At 42.0% G+C, this 24856-nt stretch overlaps 2 protein-coding genes and 1 non-coding gene across 3 annotated transcripts; 2 read left to right on the top strand and 1 right to left on the bottom strand.

Moving 5' to 3' along the window:
• Positions 1-539: 539 nt before the first annotated feature.
• Trnan-guu (transfer RNA asparagine (anticodon GUU)) lies at positions 540-612 on the bottom strand. The gene has a single exon. It is a non-coding gene; the product is annotated as a tRNA-Asn (tRNA).
• A 1865-nt stretch (positions 613-2477) lies between these two features.
• LOC110987614 (ficolin-3-like) lies at positions 2478-5888 on the top strand. Its single transcript, XM_022250481.2, has one exon. The coding sequence runs from the start codon at positions 2610-2612 to the stop codon at positions 3687-3689; it is 1080 nt and encodes a 359-aa protein (XP_022106173.2). The 5' UTR covers positions 2478-2609; the 3' UTR covers positions 3690-5888.
• An 8692-nt stretch (positions 5889-14580) lies between these two features.
• LOC147798445 (uncharacterized) lies at positions 14581-18397 on the top strand. The gene has a single exon (XM_087140482.1). It carries the CDS (start codon positions 15732-15734, stop codon positions 16959-16961), a length of 1230 nt encoding a protein of 409 aa, XP_086996608.1. The 5' UTR covers positions 14581-15731; the 3' UTR covers positions 16962-18397.
• The last annotated feature ends 6459 nt before the right edge of the window (positions 18398-24856 follow it).

The raw sequence follows: 24856 nt of genomic DNA on the forward strand, positions 1-24856 counted from the left end.
GTAAAAGTGGGTCCATCACGCGGGAAGTGCCAGTACGGAGTCCCTCTGGCAGCCGCGAGAGGGCGCCAGAAACATCACGCCTGCTTACCCTATTGGGTTACACTTGATATGCCCGGTCAAAATGACGGATCTCTATAATACAAAAAGACCAACTGGGAAAGTGACGTTAAATTGTTGAGCACTGGCTGACCAGAGCATGGAGGAAGTTAGTTAAGTACTCACTGGACAGGGTAAGAACTTCTACGAGCATATGAGCGGGAATTTCTGAGGAAATTGAAAGTCTTTTATTCTAGCCGTTGAAAATTAATAGCAAAAAGGTAACTTCTGGTTTCATTCTACTGATATGCAAGTTTTTGAGATAATAGGGTTCGAAGTTGGTTGATCTTTCAAATCACGTTTACCTGTACATTTCTCCCCAAATACAATCGCATCTGATGCGATAAGCTCAGAAGTTAATTATATAACTAATGTCATGAAACAAATTATATAGGGAAACTGACTAGGTGTTTATGAATAATTATAAAGATGAACAAAGAGCTTGACTGGAGCGGGATTTGAACCTGTGGCCTCTGGAATAACGTACCAGTGCTCTACCAACTGAGCTACCCAGCCCTATGTTGGTGGTTCTTCCCATTTGTCAATATCTCTGTCGGGGGGCGCTAGCCAGACACCATTATATGGATACGGATACGGTACTTGATCACACGTAACGTAGCCTTCGTTTGGAAATCTTCGTCAAACAGCACAGTGATCTCAACCAAGGGTACATATCTAAATATATCTATAGCACATTGCATGGGTGTCGTTGGGATTTTACTTGGGGGGAGGGGAAACACTTTTTCCAGGAGAGGGAAATTTTTAGGGGGGAGTTATCATCAGCTACAAAGTGATAAACGATCAACAGTACAAGGGGATCAATTTCCAGTTTTCTTTTTCGGGCAAATTGGTGATATTCATTACGTGTTCGTTCGCTTGAACGTTTAACTATTTGTCGCCCATTATCTTCCGAGATTAGCGTAAATTAGCAAAAGACACAGTTTTGTGTCTGTAACCTTGGTAATGACGAAGACGACATCACAAAACACGAGTGAATCTCAAATTTCATCTTGACACATTCATCACGTGATTACTTCTTCATTAGAACGCCGCCAATGCGTGATGTAATCATAGTTTCAGATCACACACGTTAGTGTAATGAGCCCCAAGCTAGACCAAGAGAGGTCGCAGTTTTCCTAGCACGCCCCCAGCGATAAATCCGGAACTGAATATTTTCAATCCCCCCGACAGTGGGGTTGGCTTGATACATTATTTCTTGTCAGCAAAGATTTGGTTAGACTTTAGAACTTTTTGTAAATGCAGATTATTCCTTGAAAGTTACTTTTATTTTTAAATTATAAATTGCTGACCTTATTTTGGTCCCCTGTTTTTATAATTCGAATATCGGTTTAGCCCATCCTAAAATAATTTTGTGACTGAGTTGCACTGGCCGGTGCATGTTAAATTTCCGAAAGTAAGAGGACAAATTTTGGCATGATAATTTCTTGCAGGTCGGATAAGTTTTCATTTTCGACAGATTGATATAGTTAAAAGATTTCACAAAGGCCTTTTCGAATCTGATTTTTAAAAAAATGCAGAAAAATAATTTCAAATTCTAATTTGTTTAAACGATTATTTTCCTAGGTTCCAGGAGCGCCATCAGAATAAACTTTGTTAAAATTCTGACTCGTTCTATATTGAGATATTTTTTGTCTGTGGCACGTTGGGATGTTGCTGAAAAAACAAATTCGTCACTTTTTTTTATCAATGTAAACATTTGTTTATTCTTTTTAATCATCTTATTTATTTAAAGGTAATCTAAATTATTTTCTACCTACACTGGGGATACGGGAGGGCGCCATTTACTCGGCTTTTTCTTTCAACACGAAGAGGTAGCAAGTCGTCCTTGGTTTAACGGTATTTCCTGTCTTCCACAAAGCGCGTAAAACTCGGGTAGGCCTACACGCCGCAACATTTAAACAGGCAAACACTCAAGACTGACTGATCCTTTCAATAAACTTTACCAAACATGCACGCGTCTACTGGTATTCAGAGGATCTAGGAGTAGAAATTACTCAAAATATGTTTCTTTAAAACGTTTTTGCTTAAATGATGTAAGATGACGATTGCCAAAGATACTGAAACACAATTCACCGCAATGTGACCAGTCAAACTCTACTTGATTGAAAGCTATATTTATTTCGCTTGAACATCCAGTGATGTCAGAGATGCTGGGTTTCACGGATGAGGCATCAACCAGTACGTCACTTACACGTGACCTGACCTGTGACTGGTGACATTCAAGAACCGCCCCCAGTTACCATAGCAATCAGAAAACATCCTTCATCCGTCCTCCTGACGAGGACCGCCCATGAGAGAAGAGCGGACGCTCAGCGCGTGAATTGAACGCTCTTCTACCGTTCATGAAGCCCTTTATTTACACAGATCTCGTCTTGAATTGGCAGTGGTACCTGAGGCTAGCCATTCACCTATAAAAGGTTGAGCTGACTTGTTGCCATTTGAGCAAAGTCGAGTCTGCCAATCCGTTCAGAATTTTATCACGGTTCGTCACGATGGCTCAGAAATCGCTGTCGCTGACAAAGGTTTTTTGTTGCGGGGTCGCGATTGTGTTTCTGTCACAAATTTTCGACTTCAGGCTTGTGCACTTACAGCTACTTCGTGAAAAGAAAATGTTTGGTGCCTCGGAAAGAGTGTTGAAGAATCACAAAATTGAGACGAAACCCGCACTTTCCCGGGTCGTCTGCGGACGAGACTGTATGATGAAAAAGAACTGTAAGTCCTTTAACTTCTACGAAAATGCGAAGATTTGCGACCTGAACGGGGCTACGTGGGATGATCACCCTGGAGACTTCTTGAGAGACACTGGAAGTGTATACTTCGATGCAAATGATCGCACCCCTCTCTTGGCCAGCAGGCGAGAAAGCTGCAAGGGGCCTCCGAGGGCAGGAAGCTGTAAGGAGCTGCTGAATGCCGGCTGCAATACAAGTGCGGTGTATTCGATTTGCCCAAGAGGATCCAACGACTGTAAGGAGGTCTACTGTGACATGGAAACTGATGGTGGGGGATGGATTGTCTTTCAGAGGCGACAAGATGGCAGCGTGAGCTTCGACCGGTATTGGAACGAGTACCGAAATGGCTTCGGTAATCTCTCCGGTGAGTTCTGGCTGGGCAACGAAATGTTAGCGAGTCTGACCAGCAACGATTCACAAGGAGCGTGGGAGCTGCGCATAGATCTGTGGGACTGGGACAATAAAACAGCCTGGTCGATCTACAAAGATTTCCGGATATCTGACGAATTGGAGAAGTACACAATATACGCTGATAGATATGATCACAGAAGCACCACAATGGATAACTCGCTTCGGTTTCACAACATGAGGGCATTCACGACACGCGATCAAGACAACGACGAATTTGGGGCTCAGTGTGCGCAGATATACCAAGGCGGTTGGTGGTTCGCAGGCTGTGGGATATGCAATTTAAATGGCCCATACATGCAATACCCTGATCAGCCCAGTGAAATTTACAAAGGCGTCCATTGGTATTTTTGGCCCTATCGCATTGCATATTCGCTGAAAAAATGCACCATGAAAATCCGCGAAAGTTACGAGGTAGGCTCACAACGTCCGTAAACGGCACATTCTAATTGTAACTGAATGTAGCACACTCTAAGAAAGTCGAGGGAATAGGCCAGGCAAACGTTCCTCACTTCAAAAACTGTCTTTATTTACTTGACACAAATTGGCCATTGGTGTTTGCATGACTTATCCACTCTGCCCCGTGAATCTGGGGAAATGCAACAACCGCTTGATCTGAAAAACTACCACAAAGAATTGGCAAATTTATTCCTCCTAGCTTAACCTAATAGTAGTTGGTCGATATTTCCCTGGAAGTTGGTTAATTTAATTTGTTGCGTCATCGGGAACATCCTAGTTTAGGTCTACATTTCCGGAGTCAAGTCCTCCATTTTCTCTGTCATTTACCCACCGAGGATACAGCAGGAGACAAACAGATACCAAATCATTCGAGCTTATTTGCGTAACTGAGATCGACTGTGATTACGTGCACTGGCTTACCAGCGGGTTTACAAAGTACATGCATAGAATTAATAAAACGAATGAATTTCAGGTGCATTCATATCATCAGCACTAGGCAACCCTCAAGCCCCCCTCTCTTTCTTTAAATATCCCATGATGTTGTTACACTTCAATACACGACGATTTGGTTACAAATATTTCACTTCCTCCCTAAAAACCAAATGGTTGAAAAACTATTTAAGTATTGGTAATTTACCTTTATTCAACTTCAGTATAAAGCCTGAATACCAGTCACGTTGAGTCAATGATACAATGATTTTGAAGATGTGGTCTGATTCTTCCTTGCGTTTCGTAGAGTGCCAAAGTGTTACATGTACCCTTTCCTCGATCCCAAGGTCTGAAACAAATCATTACATAAAAACCGAAGTGCCCTAAACAAGAAAAAAAACCTTAAAAATACATTCTTACTATTATGTAGTACACTGTATTATGTTCTGCGCTGTTTTCCATTGTTTCATATAACTCATTTATCTGAAAAAAACATTTGAGCTTGTCAACAGAGATTTTGTAAGTTACAGTTGTTTAATTAAATTCTTTAATTTCTTTACTTAATTCTTTTTTTTGCGATTGTCAAATTATAATGTCCATTTTAACTTTACTCAGAAATATATTGTTAACAAACAGCCAATTTAATCGTACAGAAAGCGAATTTTGACTTCTTGTAGTTCATGCCTCACAAATTGATGTAGGCAACATAAATTTTACACATATTCCAGATAGCTTGAAATTTGTTTCGTAGACCATAGACAAAGGACTGTACATGCTAAAATGGGTTATCCTGTGAGCGTAATATTGCGGTAGCATTGTGGAATGAAATGTGAATGTTGCAAATTTAAGTACATTGACATAACCGAGTGTTAGGGTTTAATATACTGCCAAGTATATTGAAAGCGTCTTTCTCAAGATACATTTTTATCAAATGCGTCACAATTGTAACAAAACTTTTTGTATCCTGACTTTCATGAAAATCATGTATTCCTCTCTATTTGTAATCGGTTTTCACCAGGGAATGATGCAACACGGATATATTGGAAAGGTGTTAACTAAATGCGCCTTCGAAATATTGTTCATTGAAGCTCTCTTGCAAAGCTCGTAATAACATAGCATTACGGCTAATGAGAATAAACTGCTCACCAACAGTTCTTTGACACAATACATTTATGAACTTATATAGTGCCTTATTAACTTATATAGTGCCTTTTGAATATCTCTCAATGGTAATCTCTTTGTTAAATTCGGAGTTAATTACAATTAATTTCTCACAAGGGGCTGCTTGACACAATATGATTAAGCTCGTTGTTTTTGCACTTAGAGGAATATTACTCTTTGCAGCTCCCTTTGTTACAATCACAATGAAATACCTTTACAGGTAATAATAATTAATATCGCAATATCTCACCAGGGACTGTTGGAAGTGCGTAGTGCCTTTTTGAACTTCGCCTCTCTAAAAGGTACATTGTGCCCATTAACTTATTGATTGTATTATTAATTTTTTTTCTGTATGCAGAGTGTGTTGGACGAAATATATTAACCAATTAATTAAGTGGTAAAACATACGCACGTGCCTTTGAGTAAATTTTAGGGATTGAGACACTGACGTTTATGTATACTTTCCACTTCTCGTAGATTAAATTGTTATGCACGGTGATTATGCTTTGCAAAAGTTGATGCTCTGACGTATTTTGTGAAATTGCACAATTCAAATAAATGTTACCAGTATTGTAAGAGTCAGAATGTGACTCATCCGAATAACTTTTATTTTTAAGAATGTGTCTGCAAATCCACCTCCATGGTAGATTTAGTTTTAAATTTTTGGTGAACAAATCATTGGGGCTTGAGTATACACCGTTTTCGAATTTATTTTTCTGTCGATTCCATAATTGTATTGCGATTTTGCGATTGCATGCATTTCCCTATGGGCATTCCCTATGATTTTTGGATTTAATTCTCAAAGATAATTCTCGGTGACTCGCCCTCAAGGATTTGTCGGAACTGATCGGTGACAGAGTTCGAACCTATTACTGTTAAATATTCACATTGCTCCTCGACAGCATTCGACCTAAATTTGCGTGTAAAATGCTGTGTGTTTGACGTTGATGTTACTTACGGCTAGGTTTTTTGATGAGCATTCATCAGGTTTTCATTTTCCATGTCTGAAGGAGAAAATGCGCAAAAGCGCTGTGCTAAAGCGAGACGAGTTGAGGCATCGTTTACACGTCGTGGCACTTCCGTTTTTGTAAACAACAAAAAAATTCAAGGGCTTTTGCAGGCAGACAACAAAGATGAAAGTGACTCAATTATCCACCTCTTTGTCCATGTTTGTGTCAGTCACGTTGACAGGGTTCCAGTGGCGACCCCTTGCGTGATGACTAAATTGTATTTGTACATTGAAATGTGTACACGAGTTGACAGCACATGGCGTGCCGATATGCTACCCACACACATGCGTGACGAGGGGGTGGTGGCTTTTGGCTCGATGTTCTTTTGACTATTTTGCGCGCGCTCAGCTACGAAACTCCGAGGAAACCGTGTGGGATCATCGATCATGGGGTGCGTTCGATTAGCTTACACGCGTAAGTCAAACTTACACAAGAGCGTTCGTTTAGCCATCACGTGATCCTCGTGCCCGCCCTGGTGTCAGCCACTACTACCCCGGCTGGCGAGCGGGTCTCTGGAGGCTGCCCGAGTGTAATGACGTCACGGATGGACTGTTCGTGCATGGACGTACATGATAGATCGTGGCGGGGACTTGACCTTTTTTCCAGAATGCCTTTGCGAGTTCACTGCAGCGTTCGATTACCCTCATTTCGAGGCTTCCCTTGCGTATTCAGGGAAGCTAATCGAACGCTACCATGGTGATTTTGCAGGACTGGGAGGGGGCTCGTTTCTGGAAGGGGGAACTGAATGAGCTCGGTCGCAATTAAAACACTGACCAAGACAGACTATGCGCAGTGCAGTCAGCCTCGAACGACCACGGGCGTCGCTAGACCATATTGAATGGGGGGGGTGCCACATGAAATTTGCTGACAAACTAACCAGCGACACCCGTGCGAACAACCCTAGTTGAACAAATTTTTGTTGAACCTGGGAATAACATTACTACTCTTTTATCAAATTAATTCATTAAAAATCTGCGACAAAGACTGCAGAAAACAGTAATTAATGTTAAATTTACATACTGTCAATATCAAATTTGTTTTTGTGACCATCGACATAAGGAAGGACCAGACTACTCTTGGCAAAGTAAAGGGTAGGCGTGGTGTTCTCATTTTGCATGCAACTGCTGAATAACGCCGTTAACAACAGACAAATATATCCCCATATTATAATACTTCTTGATGTCTTTTTCAAAAGTAAGAAGGCCAGATATTTCTCAGTCATCTTTGATTTAATAGATGTGGAAATGAGCAATTAAAATGATTAAATCGCAGTATTTCAAACTGGTAGGGGCCCCCTATTGGTTTTACTGAAGAGAACAGCTTCGTTATTCAAAGACTGTAATATCGCATCGTCACTCACATTTTACCGTTGGCTGTAACTCTTGCGGCGTTCATGGTCAGTGACATTTAGTACAATTATTTTTATGAGAATGTACTGATGAAATGAAACTGGCGATTGATAACCAGCAGTGCGACCATGCCCCAGGGCTTGGTACCAGATTTTTGGCGTCGGATTTGAACAGCGCTTTCCAAACAAAGCTGGAGTCCCCTGCACTTCTCGATTTGATGGTGGTGGTATGAGGTGATGGAGTATGCTCCCCTATGCTTGATGAATGCACCCGATTCCTACCTTGATATACCTGATCACATCCAAGACAAGTGCGTGGCAATTATCGGTGCTGTACCACGTGACGAAGATGTATACAACCTACATCTACAGACTACATCCACCACCAACTTCAATAGGTGAAAGCAACGTGAAAGGGAAAAATGTGACAGCTTCATCACTATTCCTGCGAGTGATAGTCAAAGGCTGAGGCTCTGACAATTAAGAACGGGTGATTTGAGATGGCATAGTCTTCTGTGCAGTCAATCGTGCAGTTCAAAGGAAATGTACGGAGAAAGGAAACGAGCTGACACTTGTCATAGCCACCCAAATTGATTAAAACTACAAGACATCTTAGGAGAGCCCGAAAGATATAGAGGAACTGGTCGAAGGTTTCAGGGCCTGCCGAGACACTCAAACCCACAGAGGCGCCCAATCTTCCTTAGATCAAGCTGGGATCAGATCTTTTCCCGTACGAAGGCCAGCCGTCCCTCCTGACCGTCGACTACTTCTCCAAGTTCATCGGAGTCGACGAGCTTACTGATTTAGCCAGCGCAGTCCCCCGAAGTCACAGTTCATTGGCCGTCATGGCAGCCCCAAGAGGCTGCGTTCTGATGATAATGCAAAATACTCATCTATCGAATTCGACTTCATCTGCAAAGACTACTGATCAATTCAATGTGGAAGGTGAGCGTGCTGTCCAGACAGTGAAGCACTTGTGGACAGACATCTTACAATTCTTGGCTATTGAACAGCGTGCACTTCATCAAAAAGCACACGACTGACCGGAGTTACCACCACTGAGACCCAGTCAGGATGACACAATTTCCAAGCAGCGGGTTCCAGACACAAAGCGAGAATTCGATCTTCATAGCTGAGTGCGGTGGACGCAAATACCGAGGCAATAGACCACACTTTCACCTCTCCACCAGCCTGGCCAACAAGCAACCCCACCAACACTCATCCAAGACCCAGAGCCAGACAATCGGCCCAAACCGCTCGTCGGCAGACCTACAAGCCTGATCCAAGGCCGCAACCAGCAAATCCAGACGTCAACCCCACAAAGCCCTTCTTCATCTCGAAGTGGACACGTTGTCAAACCACCCACCCGCAGGGGCTAAGAAATGGGACAGTAATGCTCCAACATGAGCCTTTCACAGACAAACATCGGTACTGCGGCTCTAAGATCGCTTAAAACCAAGTAATACCGCCATTGCTGACTAGCGCAACTCACCGACAAAAACTAAGTTTGATTCACAGTGGCTTATTTCATTCCAAACTCGTACATGTACTCAACCTTAATTGGAACGAAGTCCGTTTGGGTGATTGTCAAAGTAAAACACATTTGAATCTTTCTACTCGTGAATATATTGCACTAAAATGACCAATTTACTCATATAGAAAAAAATTAGACTATGATAATTTTATTGTGTATGGAACCTGATGAGTGAGCCACACAAAATAACGTGTTGTAACCTTGCACACATTCAGATAACTTGAAATTGATATAATAGACCAGCGAAGATAGAGCGCATAAAATAGTACAACACACAGACGAGAATTTGTTATTCCGTGGACGTAACAATGTTGAAGCATTGCCAAATGAAAGAGTGATCGCTAAAAATTTAAGTACACGTACATTGACATAAACTAGTATCCGCCACGTGACGATTCCTTGGTGTGTTCTTGAATGTTTTGTTACTATCGTAGGTGCAAGCATTTTCTCAAGAACGTAGCACGCAAATTTAAGACATGAAACATTTTGTATGAAATAGACCTTTCATAGAAACGATGCATTTCTCTGTGTTACAGTCGATTGTTCAGCATGAACGATCAGCACCACTCATTTATTTGAAAGGTGTTTATAAACAGGACCCTGTGTTTATCGAGACTTTTGCATAAAATTCACAACGAAATAGCTTTATGGGAAGAAGGATTAATTTCTCACCAGGGATTGTTTGACGTAACCTTTATACTGCCTTTTAAAAATCATTGTTCACTGAAGCTCTTTTGTTAAATTTATAATACAATACTCTGTAGTGAGTTATCTATAATTTATTTCTTACAAGAGACTACCTGACATAATACGTTTATAAAAAAAACCCAGGCTTTTTGCCCTTAGGGTATTATTCTTTGAAGCTTTTATCGTTACATTCACAATACAATTCCCTAATTGTTTAAATTGATTTCTCCCCAGGAACTATTGGACACAACACGCTTTGTTAAAGTTGTGCATACAAAATGTACGTAGTGCCTTTAACAAAAGTACATGTGCAAATGTTTCTTTATTTTCAAACAAGATACCATTCGGGGAAACGGCTTTTCTTTACAAATGGTGTATGTATCTTTTTCTTTATTTTTATTAACTTGGGAAACAGTATATTTCATCAACTAATATTTTGTAAAATCTCATCGTCACTCTCGTTTTGCTGTTGGCTGCAGCTGTGTCACCATTCATGGCCAATAAAATCTAGTAAAATCATCATCACGTGAATGGTTCCCTCTGTACTGGTAAACGAATCTGGATATTGGTAACCAGCGGTGTGACCATGCGTTTGGGTCTGATACCAACTGGTCGACCTGGTGGTCCAAACCTACTATTGTTCGAGCGACGTTGGTCGAGCTTGCCAGTGGCTATTACCATCGAACATAAGTAGCGCCACCAAAGACAGTTGCAGTCCACTGTGTTTGTAAGTTTGACAGAAGGTGGCTGACACAGAACCCTAACTATCTCCTACAACTGAAGGTTAGTGCTCGTATTGAAAACCCCCTTCCCAACCACAACTGGTCATCCGTGGAGTACAAAGGATGAATCGCGAAGTATTAAAACGATCCCATTCAGCTACTAACATATCGGTGATAAATAATACTAAATACTTAATTAATAAAATACTTTCCCAAGCAAACAGTTTGGAAATTTCTACATGTAACCTTTTATGGCCTTTCTATTAGGATGAGGATATTTTTTTTGACTTTTTACACGATTTTGGACTACAGGGAAATGAAATAAATACGCGATTTATTATACACAAATTTACACGCACACAAACAACAATTAAGGCCGTTTCTTCAAAATACTTTTTCTTCAAGGGCGGATCTGTGGACCAGCAGGGGCTATGTCCCCAGAAAAGGAGGTGATATTTTCATTAAAAAATAGGAAAAGGCCTAAAATTTTAGCCCAGTCTCACCGTTCTGGAAGGCTATAAAAGGCTTAATAAACTTAGCTAGCCACGAAAACAATTCCCTCGAAAATTTTGAACTGGATCTACCCTTTCTGGTCCATTTCGAAGTGGCGTATCCAGCTCTTGGTATGTGGGTGGGTGGGTGGGTGGGGGAGGGGCAAATTCACAGGCGAGTGCTGCTTCGGGCTTCTTCAACATGAAGTTGGGGGAAATCAAAAGCCTTACGATCCCGACATCCTTGCTTTTATTTCATGGTGTTGTTTTCTGAAGGTTCAGGTGCTAAAATTTGATCGATAACTTTTTTTCCTCTGAGGTTTTTTGTTTACAAAAGAAAATCAGTCGGTTTCCCCCCTTCGCCCGCCCCGCCCACGGCTGGATATCCCTCTGTCGTTTCGTTTCTGAATGATGAATTTGTGTCGTGCTTAACTCGTGTGCAACTTGCGCATGTACATGTACGCGTACATACGAAGTGTACTGACATTTACGCATCAGTATTCGCATCCGTGTGAGGTCGCATGCGCTGGGAATTTGGAAAATTAACTAACTTTCGGCATTGTGAAGCCAAGCCACGTTCATGTCTTACTGTATAAAAATGAACAACAGTGCTTATGAAGAAAAAATATTTAAGCATTTAAACAATGCTTATTTTGCACAAAATCAAACAGTTCTTTTCAATAGCCATTATACCATGCATCATATTAGTTTGTCTTGCTTGGTTTTTTTTTTTAGTTTTTGCAGTGGAATGTTTGATAGAACCGTTAAGGAAGATCGTTGGATATAGAGGAGAATTGGTTTGGATATAGAGGAGAATTGCTATGCTAATAATATTAGCATAGCAGTAATAAAGATCCAGAAATATCTTATCTTCTAAAAGTTTAACAGTTTCTACAAGTTCACTAGCATATAATGTTTGAAGAACACTTGATCGCCATCTCTAGGAGTCACTTCAATGAGATGGGGATCACCTAATGTGCGAAACCTGCTTCTCCTAAATAGATTTAGCATGTTAGTCGCGACAGTGCAAGAACAGGCACCACACTGAACATACATGCAGCCAAGCGGATCCGAGTGAGGTATTCAACCCTGTCAACCGGCCGGCGACTGAGTATGACAGCAGGGCTGCGAGGCAACAGCACACGCCAACTTCACTGTCTCACCGTTCATCCGAAATCTAACTTGTAAACAGAGAACAGTTATGTGTGAACTAAAATGTTTCCCTTTTAGGAAGTGTAGCTTTTGCCAATGTGTCGGTCATAAACTTGTACCAAATGTATATGCAAAACTGATGTGCATTGCAAACAATAGCAGTCACGTCATACCTTCACACCATGATGTATCGAAGTATGGACAAGACAGAAAGAAAATAATTATATCGCCACTGCTGCTCCAAATCATATAGTTTTGGAAAATGTACACTTCAAACATTAATGGCCAGCATATCAATTTCAATTTGATAAAACTGAATTTGACAAAAACAGGATTACCAGGGGCATCAATCACCATGAATATGCCTTTCAATAATTGCATAGGTGCTCAAGTCAATGGGTTAAATTTGTGTACTTCTTCATTTCCGTGCCATTCACTGAAATGAAAATCAGCTTTGTCAGTTGTTGAAGTTTTGACATAGCAAACCACGGGAGCCCTTGCCTAAAACTGGAGAAATACGTTCATCGTTCTGGTTGACTTATTTGGAATAGAGAGCCAGTCACAGTTGTTATGTATGACGTTTGCTGGGATGCACAGCAAAACGCCACCCCGACGCTACGACTCGACGCTACGACGCGTCGTAGCGTCGCCTCCTTTCTCATTATTTTTTCTCGTTAGTTTCTCATGCTGTGTTTAATGCATTGCGTCGTGCCGTCTTGGCGTCACGTCGTGCCGTCATGCTGTTGCGTCCTGATGTCTTGCTGTCGCGTCGTGTCGTGCCTTACTGTTTCTAAAAATGGCTGATGATTACTAAAGCTAATAGAGGGCGTATGTCGCAAGTCCTGGAATAAACAATGAGCATGCACAGGGTACAGTCCACTAATTTTAGCCCCATTGAAAACAGTGTAAAATCAGCACTGTTCAGGGCCCAATAACATGCACGCCAACATCCCTGAGATTTCTGAAACACAAATGAAATTCTTGTCTGGTCACTTATCTTTCAATTTCTTTTCAATTTTTTGTGGGTTAACCAATTACATTTTTAGTTATTCCCACAAAACAAAATCACCCCCCAAAAAGTGATTTTTCCGAAGTCTGATTGCAGTCATTTTCAAGTGGCAACCCTCAACTTTCTCGGGCACTTAGGACCATTTTTCAACCGTAGTTTTAGCCATTCTGCTCTCATATGAAAGCTCAAAGACCCAGGAAGTTCATGCTGACAAGGATTTACAAAATCTCACCATTTTGGAGGCCAAACAATCTCCTCTTTCAAAAGATACTGTGGGGGCACGTTTATGCTGGCTAGAAACTCTCATTTGAATTAGTGGTCTGCACCCATAGGGCCTACAAGATGTGATCATGAAATGGTATCTATTAGTATGGAATTTAAATCCGTCTCTAAGGGCGCCCTCTATTTCAACCAGTAATGAGGTGAAGGCTATTCTAGACACGATGCGACAGCACGACGCAATGGCACAATGGCACGACGCGACGCCACGACGGCACGACGTAATGTATTAAACGTTGTCGACGTAATGCATTAGCGTCGCGTCGAGGCGTCGCGTCGGGGCGACGGGACGATGCGACGCAATTTTGGCAGCTATAGAACACCTTACAATAGAGCCTACATGTAAGCTGAAAGAAACAGAATCATTGTGACTCAACAAAGGACAAGGAACCAGCGTCAGGTGAAAGTAGGGAGAAAACTCGACCTGGTTACACAAAAATCAAGAGAATGGCTTTTTATCATTACTCTGTACTTTGCATTCATTTTTCAGCGTATCCGGGTGCTATTCTTTAACGGTAACCAAAGGTATTGTGGTTAACTAGCTTTATGTCTATACAAATCACTGAGTTATGGAGAAGAGTGAGATAGGTGCTAGATTTTCAGCCGGGGGGGAAAAATTGAAGGAGTGCCCAGTAGAAACGTAGGTCTATAGACGAGAAAACAGCTTTGTGTACCGTACATGTCCAATGTACGAAATACCCCTGCGCTGAAAACTGCAGGGTTAAATTTCAACCCAAGGAAGGGTGAAACTGCAACTACCCAAATATGGGCTGTGTTAACCCAACTTTGGGTTGGGAATTATTTTCTGTTTCAGTTTTCACCCAGGAAATGAGTGGATATTAACCACTGTTTGATTAAAACTACCCAGAAATTAATTTCAATCACCCAAGTTGGGTTGAAACAACCTAAACTATTGGGTAGTTGCAGTTTTCACCCTCGCTTGGGTTAAAATTTAACCCAGTCGCAATTTTTCAAAGTGTGTGTTTCTCTCTTTAACTACTTTTAAACATTTTTCTTGTTTTCTTTTTGCTTGTTTGAAGAAAATTGCTCAGAGCTAGTGATCCAGGACAAGTTCATTACTTACGTTACTTGATCACTCTTTTAAATTAGACCACGTTACAAACTTGGAAAAAGTCGGACCCCAAATTTATAGAATGACCCTTTTACAAACTTCATCTACAAAACGGATGTACGTTGCAAAAAATACCAGTTGCGTCGGAATAACTTCACACCATTTGAAAAATAATTTATGAAACCAGGGACTTGAATGAAAAAAACTTTATATAGGTGGTGCCGTTCCATCTCCGACAAAGAAATAGTTTTGGAAAATTTACATTTAAACCATCAGTGGTCAGCATATCTATTTCAATCTGAAAAGGTGAAATTCTCAAAAATAGGATTACCAGGGGGAATCGATCACAGTGTGTACCGAATGGAATGCGATTTTTATGCACACATGCACAAATGCAAAAGAAATGAAGGGAAATGGCATACTTTTTCATTTCCATGCTATGTACACAAATTAATATCGACTTTACCAATTGTTGACGTTTTGATTTGACATAGCAAACAACTGGAGCTGTGGGCCTTACGAAATACTGTATAAAACTGGAGAAATACGTTCATCATTGGACCTGGAATCGAGAGCCGTCTGTCTGCACGGCTGTCTGGCAAACATCAACAGAATGGCTATTTTTCCCATCACAATGTACTTCGAGCTTATTTTCAGAGTATCCGGGTGCAATAATGTTTACCGGTAACTCAAGTATTGTGGTTTGCTGGCGTTATGCCAAGAGAAATATCGCTGAGTTATGGAGAAGAGTAATAAAGGTGCTAGATTTTCAGGCTGGGGGAAAAACAGTAGGCGTGCCCTATAGAAACATGGGCTTATAGACGAGAAAACAGCTGTGTGTACCGTACAGTCCAATGTACGAAATGCCCTGTGTCATCTTCTGTTACTACCTTTAAACATATTTCGTGTTATCTTTCTGCTTGTTTGAAGAAAATAGCTCAGAGCTAGTTATCCACAACACCTTTCATGTAGCCCTTTCCATTTTTGTTGGATTTTTCAATGACATAATTATCGTGTCTCTCTTGAAAGAGGGCCTGAAAAACGCCCTTTGTGATAGCCTTGCTTTCATAGACCCGAGTATAAAACTAGCTCGTACGTGCATGTGAGTGCAGTTTTTAAGAGGTATGGCCATGGATAGATCGTCGATGAGCGTGCTGATTCTGTGCGCCTGTTGGTGCGCCCACCAAGTTGGGGCTCAGTTTCCACTGTCAACTGCGATAATTATTCCGACCGAAGCGAAACCCATCGAGGGCGATACGGTGGTCCTTCAGTGCAACGTTACCGGACTTTTGATCACTGAAAATTATGAAATTGATTGGTGGATTTTCACTGATTCTTGGGACATGTTAACGCAAAACGGGAGAAGCCTGTATCCACGATATGCAATTTCCACGACTGAGCACTCGCCAGATTTGACAGTTAGTCTCTTAACCATCAGTAACGTCACCAGAGATGACGGGAATTACTCCTGCGATCTACTGCACAATAACACCGTGTGGACTGAAAATATTCATTTTGATGTGTTATACTTCCCGGCCGATCAATATCCGATTTGCGCTCCTAGCGGCAGCTATGCTGTTCGACAAGGGGCGACTCTAGCAATGAACTGTACCACCGAGAATGGTAATCCTCCCGCACAGGTGGAAGTCAGACCTCCTTCAATTGAGGGTGTTATTTGGAAAAATACGACAGGTGTCAACATGCAAATATTATCCTCGAGCCTGTCGGTGAGTGATGACCACCAGAATGTCACTTTCATGTGCAACGTAACTTCGCCATCGACATTTCCGGGTAGAGAAAGTTCCTGCATTATCGGGCCGCTCGATATCCTGAGCGCCACGGTCCCCGGAGTGATAACCCAGGCTGACGCTTCATCTACCGTGGAACCACTACAAACCTCCGGTTCCCCAACCGAGCCCGGTAGAGCATCCCCACTGATGACCGGCGGCCCCGAAGAACCTCCCGTCGCCTGGATCGCTGTCGCTGTGGTCGTCTTCATCCTTTTCATAGTCTCAATGCTCTTCAATGTCTTCTTTATCATCACGCGTTGCCGTCAGGGAAGCTCCAAGACCGATGACCCGCCCCCACCTGACATCGAGTTGCAACAACCGGGAAAGGATGAAGACGGCTATGTGACACCCATAGTGGAAGACAGGACAGATGAGGCCGTCTACCAAACAGTCTTAGAAACTAAAGAAGATGAGCAAAAATTCGTCGTGACGGAAGAGGAGTATACTGATGTCGCGGCAGACGAGGAATATACTGATGTCGTGGTGGACAAGGACACTGGCCAAAAAGATGGCAAAACGACCCAAGACGAGCAAGACTATCAGAACGTCAAAAGTAAGAACTAAAATAGTTGGGTTCCCTTAAATTGGGCGTTGGAATGTGATTCAGATGTCACTAGACATGTTTCTCGCATGTCCGCGGGTGAGGCTTCTCCTTACCCAAATGGTTACGATGCAGACGGTGAACAAAATAATCACGTTGCAAACTTTTTGCTTTATTGTGCGATTAAATACATGAATACAGTCCGTTGCCATCATCAGTCATGGGGGGGGGGGAGGCAGAACCAGCCAGCGGGCATATCTCAAGAACCATACATGGGGGACTTCATAATGATGTTTGAAAATTTTGTAATGGAAGGGCAGCTGTTAGCTGGAGGGCGGCCCTCCATTTCAGACAGCATCGTTGGGAATATTAAAAGTCTGTCTTGACTCCTTCTCAAAGGCTCGGTTTGTAAATTCGCACCAGCCTTTCAAGTTCAGCCCTCAGTAGCTATTCAACTTTCAACTGTGGTTAAGGAGACGCATTGAAATGAATTGATTGGATTTTATTACACAGAGGCTTAGTATGCCAACCATTTCATTTTAAAGACTTGTTTTGACTGGGTTATACGTAAAGATGACCGAATAACTAATTGAAATGTCAATTATCTTGATATATCGGCCTATGTGTTACTCAGAATATGCTTTGTTCACCATTTGGACGCAATTTTTGTAGAAAAAAATGAACGCTATATGTACTCGTTCATGAAATCTAAAAACTTGTTTCACGAAAGGCGACAATTCATCGGGTTGCACGAGGCAGAAGTACTAATTAAACAGAACCAAAATAACGTGCAACGCTGAGACTACAGCTCCGTGTTCTGCTTACAACGCGAATTTGGTTTGGCAGTGGAGTTTTGTAATGCTAAAAGACAGCTGGGGTTTTCGAATTACATTTGCCGGGTGCAACGGAACCAAACAGACACTGGGTATATTAGACTACCCAAGCCCAAGATTGCCCACGAAGAACATTTCTACACTGTATGTGCTTTTATATTAAGTTAGTTAGTGTGTTAAAGGAGCATTTAACATGATGGTTAATTCACATATCTATTACTAAAAATAACCTTTAGTGATGCATAAAAGAACGTCAATAAATGGTGAAGGAATCTATTAATACCGGCAGTGAATCGTCTTACGACGCCATGGATAATAAATATCATATAAAGCTGTATAACTTTTATTTAGACGATAACAGTGACGACCGTTCTAGAAAAGCACAAGAAGAATTTGATGAACGTGTTTAACACTAACTCAGAATTTATTTAATCCCACTTCAGGCACAAAAGCACTTTTGAATTGTTCTCGGTGGTACATGTACATTGCAAATCTGGTTTAATGAGAAAAGAAATTTTATCAGGTTCCAATTACAGCAGTACTGGCAGAAACCTTTAATCTACATCTCATTTTTTCTTTTTTTTAATCAAAATAATAAACAGTTGGCTTGAGGGAATCGACTGGAATATCTATGTGCTGGCAAGGCTTTTTCTCCAAAATCACCCAAAATACAAAAAATGACAATATTTTTTAGACTAATTACTCCGGCACGAGATCGGCGAACACACTCCAATAATGACTGAAAGAAGCAAGATATGTCACGTGGCCTGCTGTACGAAACAACCTTCCCATGTGACGCTCAGAATCGCTCCTGTTGGCCTCGCCATTCTTAAAAAAGACCGCTGACGGGCACCTTGACTAATCCTGTGAAGAGTCCTTGGTGGCTGTACTCGGATTGGACTTCAAACGTCTAATTTGTGCACTTCTTGGGTTTGAATGAATACAGAGTATCGTGTTTACTGCTTACAATGTTTCTCAGTGGCACATGGTTCCATTCCCCTGATTTTTGTAAAATCTCATCGTCACTCTCGTTTTGCTGTTGGCTGCAGCAGTGTCACCATTCATGGCCAATAAAATCTAGTAAAATCATCATCACGTGAATGGTTCCCTCTGTACTGGTAAATTAATTCGGATATTGGTAACCAGCGGTGTAACCATGCCTTTGGGTCTGATACCAACTGTTCGACCTGGTGGTCCAAACCTACCATCGTTCGAGCGACGTTGGTCGAGCTTGCCAGTGGCTATTACCATCGAATATAAACAGCGCCACCAAAGACAGTTGCAGTCCACTGTGTTTGTAAGTTTGACAGAAGGTGGCTGATACAGAACCCTAACTATCTCCTACAACTGAAGGTTAGTGCTCGTATTGAAAATCCCTTCCCAACCACAACTGGTCAACCATGGAGTACAAAGGATGAATCGCGAAGTATTAAAACGATCCCATTCAGCTACTAAAATATCGGTGATAAATAATACAAAATACTTAATTAATAAAATACTTTCCCAAGCAAACAGTTTGGAAATTTCTACATGTAACCTTTTATGGCCTTTCTATTAGGATGAGGATATTTTTTTTTACTTTTTACACGATTTTGGACTACAGGGAAATGAAATAAATACGCAATTTATTATACACAAATTTACACGTACACAAACAACAACTAAGGCCGTTTTTCAAAATACTTCAAGGGCGGATCTGTGGACCAGCAGGGGCTATGTCCCCAGAAAAGGAGGTGATATTTTCATTAAAAAATAGGGAAAGGCCTAAAATTTTAGCTCAGTCTCACCGTTCTGGAAGGCTATAAAAGGCTTAATGAACTTAGCTAGCCCCGAAAACAATTCCCTCGAAAATTTTGAACTGGATCTACCCTTTCTGGTCCATTTCGCAGCGGCGTATCCAGCTCTTGGTGTGTGTGTGTGTGTGGGGGGGGGGTAAATTCACAGGTGAGTGCGGCTTCGGGCACATTCAACATGGAATTGGGAAAAATTTAAAGCCTTACGGTCCCGACATCCTTATTTCATGGTGTTGTTTTCTAAGGGTTCCGGTGCTAAAATTTGATGAATAGATATAATCGATAACTTTCTTTCCTCTGAAGTTTTTTGTTAACAAAAGAAAATCAGTTGGTTTGCCCCCCTCGCCCGCCCCGCCCACGGCTGGATATCCCCCTGTCGTTTCGTTTCTGAATCGTGAATCTGTGTCGTGCTTAACTCGCATGTACATGTAAACGTACACACAAAGTGAGTATGACAGCAGGGCTGCGAGGCGACAGCACACGCCAACTTTACTGTCTCACCGTTCATCCGAAATCGAACTTGTAAACAGAGAAACAGTTATGTGTGAACTAAAAATTATTTTTAATTTTAGAAAGTGTAGCTTTTGCCAATGTGTCGGTCATAAACTTATACAAAATGTATATGCAAAACTGATGTGCGTTGCAAACAATAGCAGTCACGTCATACCTTCACACCATGATGTATCGAAGCACGGACTAGACAGAAAGAAAATAATTATATCGCCACTGCTGCTCCAAATCATATAGTTTTGGAAAATGTACACTTCAAACATTAATGGCCAGCATATCAATTTCAATTTGATAAAACTGAATTTGTCAAAAACAGGATTACCAGGGGCATCAATCACCATGAATATGCCTTTCAATAATTGCATAGGTGCTCAAGTCAATGGGTTAAATTTGTGTGCTTCTTCATTTCCGTGCCATTCACTGAAATGAAAATCAGCTTTGTCAGTTGTTGAAGTTTTGACATAGCAAACCACGGGAGCCCTTGCCTAAAACTGGAGAAATACGTTCATCGTTCTGGTTGACTTATTTGGAATAGAGAGCCTGTCACAGTTGTTATGTATGACGTTTGCTGGGATGCACAGCAAAACGCCACCCCGACGCTACGACTCGACGCTACGACGCGTCGTAGCGTCGCCTCCTTTCTCATTACTTTTTCTCATTAGTTTCTCATGCTGTGTTTAATGCATTGCGTCGTGCCGTCTTGGCGTCACGTCGTGCCGTCATGCTGTTGCGTCCTGATGTCTTGCTGTCGCGTCGTGTCGTGCCTTACTGTTTCTGATGATTACTAAAGCCAATAGAGGGCGTATGTCGCAAGTCCTGGAATAAACAATGAGCATGCACAGGGTACAGTCTACTAATTTTAGCCCCATTAAAAACAGTGTAAAATCAGCACTGTTCAGGGCCCAATAACATGCACGCCAACATCCCTGAGATTTCTGAAACACAAATGAAATTCTTGTCTGGTCACTTATCTTTCAATTTCTTTTCAATTTTTTGTAGGTTAACCAATTACATTTTTAGTTATTCCCACAAAACAAAATCACCCCCCAAAAAGTGATTTTTCCGAAGTCTGATTGCAGTCATTTTCAAGTGGCAACCCTCAACTTTTTCGGGCACTTAGGACCATTTTCCAACCGTAGTTTTTAACCATTCTGCTCTCACATGAAAGCTCAAAGACCCAGGGAGTTGATGCTGGCAAGGATTTACAAAATCTCACCATTTTGGAGGCCAAACAATCTCCTCTTTCAAAAGATACTGTGGGGGCACGTTTATGCTGGCTAGAAACTCTCACTTGAATTAGTGGTCTGCACCCATAGGGCCTACAAGATGTGATCATGGAATGGTATCTATTGGTATGGAATTTATCTCCGTCTCTAAGGGCGCCCTCTATTTCCACCAGTAATGAGGTGAAGGCTATTCTAGACCACAGACGTGTATAATAAAATCTGGACTCGCAATGCCCTTAATCAGCTTATAGAGTCATTGAATCCACTCGCAGCCATTTTACCGAGCCGAATACAAAGCTTTCCTGGTAATTCCCGCCTTTGTTCTTCCTGACGTCAATAGTAGGGAGCCAACCCACGCCTTTGTATTCGGCTCGGTAAAATGGCCGCTGGTTGGCTTCTTTTTCATACAAAGGTGTTGCAAGTCCAGGTTTTTTTTATATACGTCCGTGTTCTAGACACGATGCGACAGTACGACGCAATGGCACAATGGCACGACGCGACGCCACGACGGCACGACGTAATGTAGTGAGCTAGGGATCCAGGACAAGTTCATTACTTACGTTACTTGATCACTCTTTCAAATTAGACCACGTCACAAACTTGGAAAAAGTCGGACCACAAATTTATAGAATGACCCTTTTACAAACTTCATCTACAAAACGGATGTACGTTGTGAAAAATACCAGTTGCGTCGGAATAACTTCACACCATTTGAAAAATAATTTATGAAACCAGGGACTTGACTGAAAAAAATTTATATAGGTGCTGCTGTTCCATCTCCGACAAAGAAAAAGTTTGGGAAAATTTACATTTAAACCATCAGTGGTCAGCATATGTATTTCAATCTGAAAAAGTGAAATTCTCAAAAATAGGATTACCAGGGGCATCGATCACAGTGTGTACCGAATGGAATGCGATTTTTATGCACACATGCACCAATGCAAAAAAAATGAAGGGAAATGGCATACTTTTTCATTTCCATGCTATGTACACAAATTAATATCGACTTTACCAATTGTTGACGTTTTGATTTGACAAAGCAAACAACTGGAGCTGTGGGCCTTACGAGATACTGTATAAAACTGGAGAAATATGTTCATTATTCTATTTGACCTGGAATCGAGAGCCGTCTGTCTGCACGGCTGTCTGGCAAACATCAACAGAATGGCTATTTTTCCGATCACAATGTACTTCGAGCTCATTTTTCAGAGTATCCGGGTGCAATAATGTTTACCGGTAACTCAAGTATTGTGGTTTGCTGGCATTATGCCAAGAGAAATATCGCTCAGTTATGGAGAAGAGTATAAAGGTGCTAGATTTTCAGCCTGGGGGAAAAACAGTAGGCGTGCCCAATAGAAACATGGGCTTATAGACGAGAAAACAGCCGTGTGTACCGTACAGTCCAATGTACGAAATGCCCTGTGTCATCTTCTGTAACTACCTTTAAACATATTTCTTGTTTTCTTTCTGCTTGTTTGAAGAAAATAGCTCAGAGCTAGTTATCCAGAATACATTTCATGTAGAATTTTCAATTTTTGTTGGATTTTTCAATGACATATCTATCGTGTCTCTCTTTAAAGAGGGCTTGAAAAACGCCCTTTGTCATAGCCTTGCTTTCATAGACCCAAATATAAAACTAGCTCGTACGTGCATGTGAGTGTAGTTTTTAAGAGGTATGGCCATGGATAGATCGTCGATGAGCGTACTGCTGATTCTGTGCGCCTGTTGGTGCGCCCACCAAGTTGGGGCTCAGTTTTCACTGTCAACTGCGATAATTATTACGGCCGAAGCTTCATCTACCGAGGAACCACTACAAACCTCCAGTTCCTCGGCTGAGCCCGGTGGAACATCCCCACTGACGACAGAAGGCCCCGGAGTGACAGCCCAGGCTGACGATTCAACTACCGAGGAACTACTACAAACCTCCAGTTCCTCGGCTGAGCCCGATGGGACATCCCCACTGACTACAGAAGGCCCCGGAGTGACAGCCCAGGCTGACGATTCAACTACCGAGGAACTACTACAAACCTCCAGTTCCTCGGCTGAGCCCGATGGGACATCCCCACTGACTACAGAAGGCCCCGGAAACAAGTCAGTCCTCGGAGTGATAACCCAGGCTGACGATTTATCTACCGAGGAACTACTACAAACCTCCAGTTCCTCGGCTGAGCCCGATGGGACATCCCCACTGACGACAGAAGGCCCCGGAAACAAGTCAGTCCTCGGAGTGATAACCCAGGCTGACGATTTATCTACCGAGGAACTACTACAAACCTCCAGTTCCTCGGCTGAGCCCGATGGGACATCCCCACTGACGACTGAAGGCCCCGGAAACAAGACAGTCCCCGGAGTGATAACCCAGGCTGACGTTTCATCCACCGAGGAACCACTACAAACCTCCAGTTCCTCGGCTGAGCCCGGTAGAACATCCCCACTGATGACCTGCGGCCCCGAACAACCTCCCGTCGCCTGGATCGCTGTCGCTGTGGTCGTCTTCATCCTTTTCATAGTCTCAATGCTCTTCAATGTTTTCTTTATCATCACGCGTTGCCGTCAGGGGAGCTCCAAGACCGATGATCCGTCCCCACCTGACATCGAGTTGCAACAACCGGGAAAGGATGAAGACGGCTATATGACACCCATAGTGGAAGACAGGACAGATGAGGCCGTCTACCAAACAGTCTTAGAAACTAAAGAAGATGAGCAAAAATACGTCGTGGCGGAAGAGGAGTATACTGCTCTCGTGGCAGACGAGGAATATACTGATGTCGTGGTGGACAAGGACACTGGCCAAAAAGATGGCAAAACGACCCAAGACGAGCAAGACTATCAGAACGTCAAAAGTAAGAACTAAAATAGTTGGGTTCCCTTAAAGTGGGCGTCGGAATGTGATTCAAATGTCACTCGCATGTTTCTCGCATGTCCGCGGGTGAGGCTTTTCCTTACCCAAATGGTTACGATGCAGACGGTGAACAAAATAATCACGTTGCAAACCTTTTGCTATATTGTGCGATTAAATACATGAATACAGTCCGTTGCCATCATCAGTCATGGGGGGGGGAGGCAGAACCAGCCAGCGGGCATATCTCAAGAACCATACATGGGGACTTCATAATGATGTTTGAAAATTTTGTAATGGAAGGGCAGCTGTTAGCTGGAGGGCGGCCCTCCATTTCAGACAGCCTTGTTGGGAATATCTAAAATCTGTCTTGACTCCTTCTCAAAGGCTCGGTTTGTAAATTCGCACCAGCCTTTCAAGTTCAGCCCTCAGTAGCTATTAAACTTTCAACTGTAGTTAAGGAGACGGATTGAAATGAATCGATTGGATTTTATTACACAGAGGCTTAGTATGCCAACCATTTCATTTTTAAGACTTATTTTGACTGGGTAAAGATGACCAAATAACTAATTGAAATGTCAATTATCTTGATATATAGGCATATGTGTTACTCAGAATATGCTTTATTCACCATTTGGACGCAATTTTTGTAGAAGAAAATGAATGCTATATGTACTCGTTTGTGAAATCTAAATACTTGTTTCATGAAAGGCGACA

Source organism: Acanthaster planci, linkage group LG08 (genome assembly GCF_054643075.1).
Source record: "Acanthaster planci isolate LZ-2023a linkage group LG08, COTS_SCS, whole genome shotgun sequence".
In the NCBI taxonomy this organism is placed as follows: domain Eukaryota; kingdom Metazoa; phylum Echinodermata; class Asteroidea; order Valvatida; family Acanthasteridae; genus Acanthaster; species Acanthaster planci.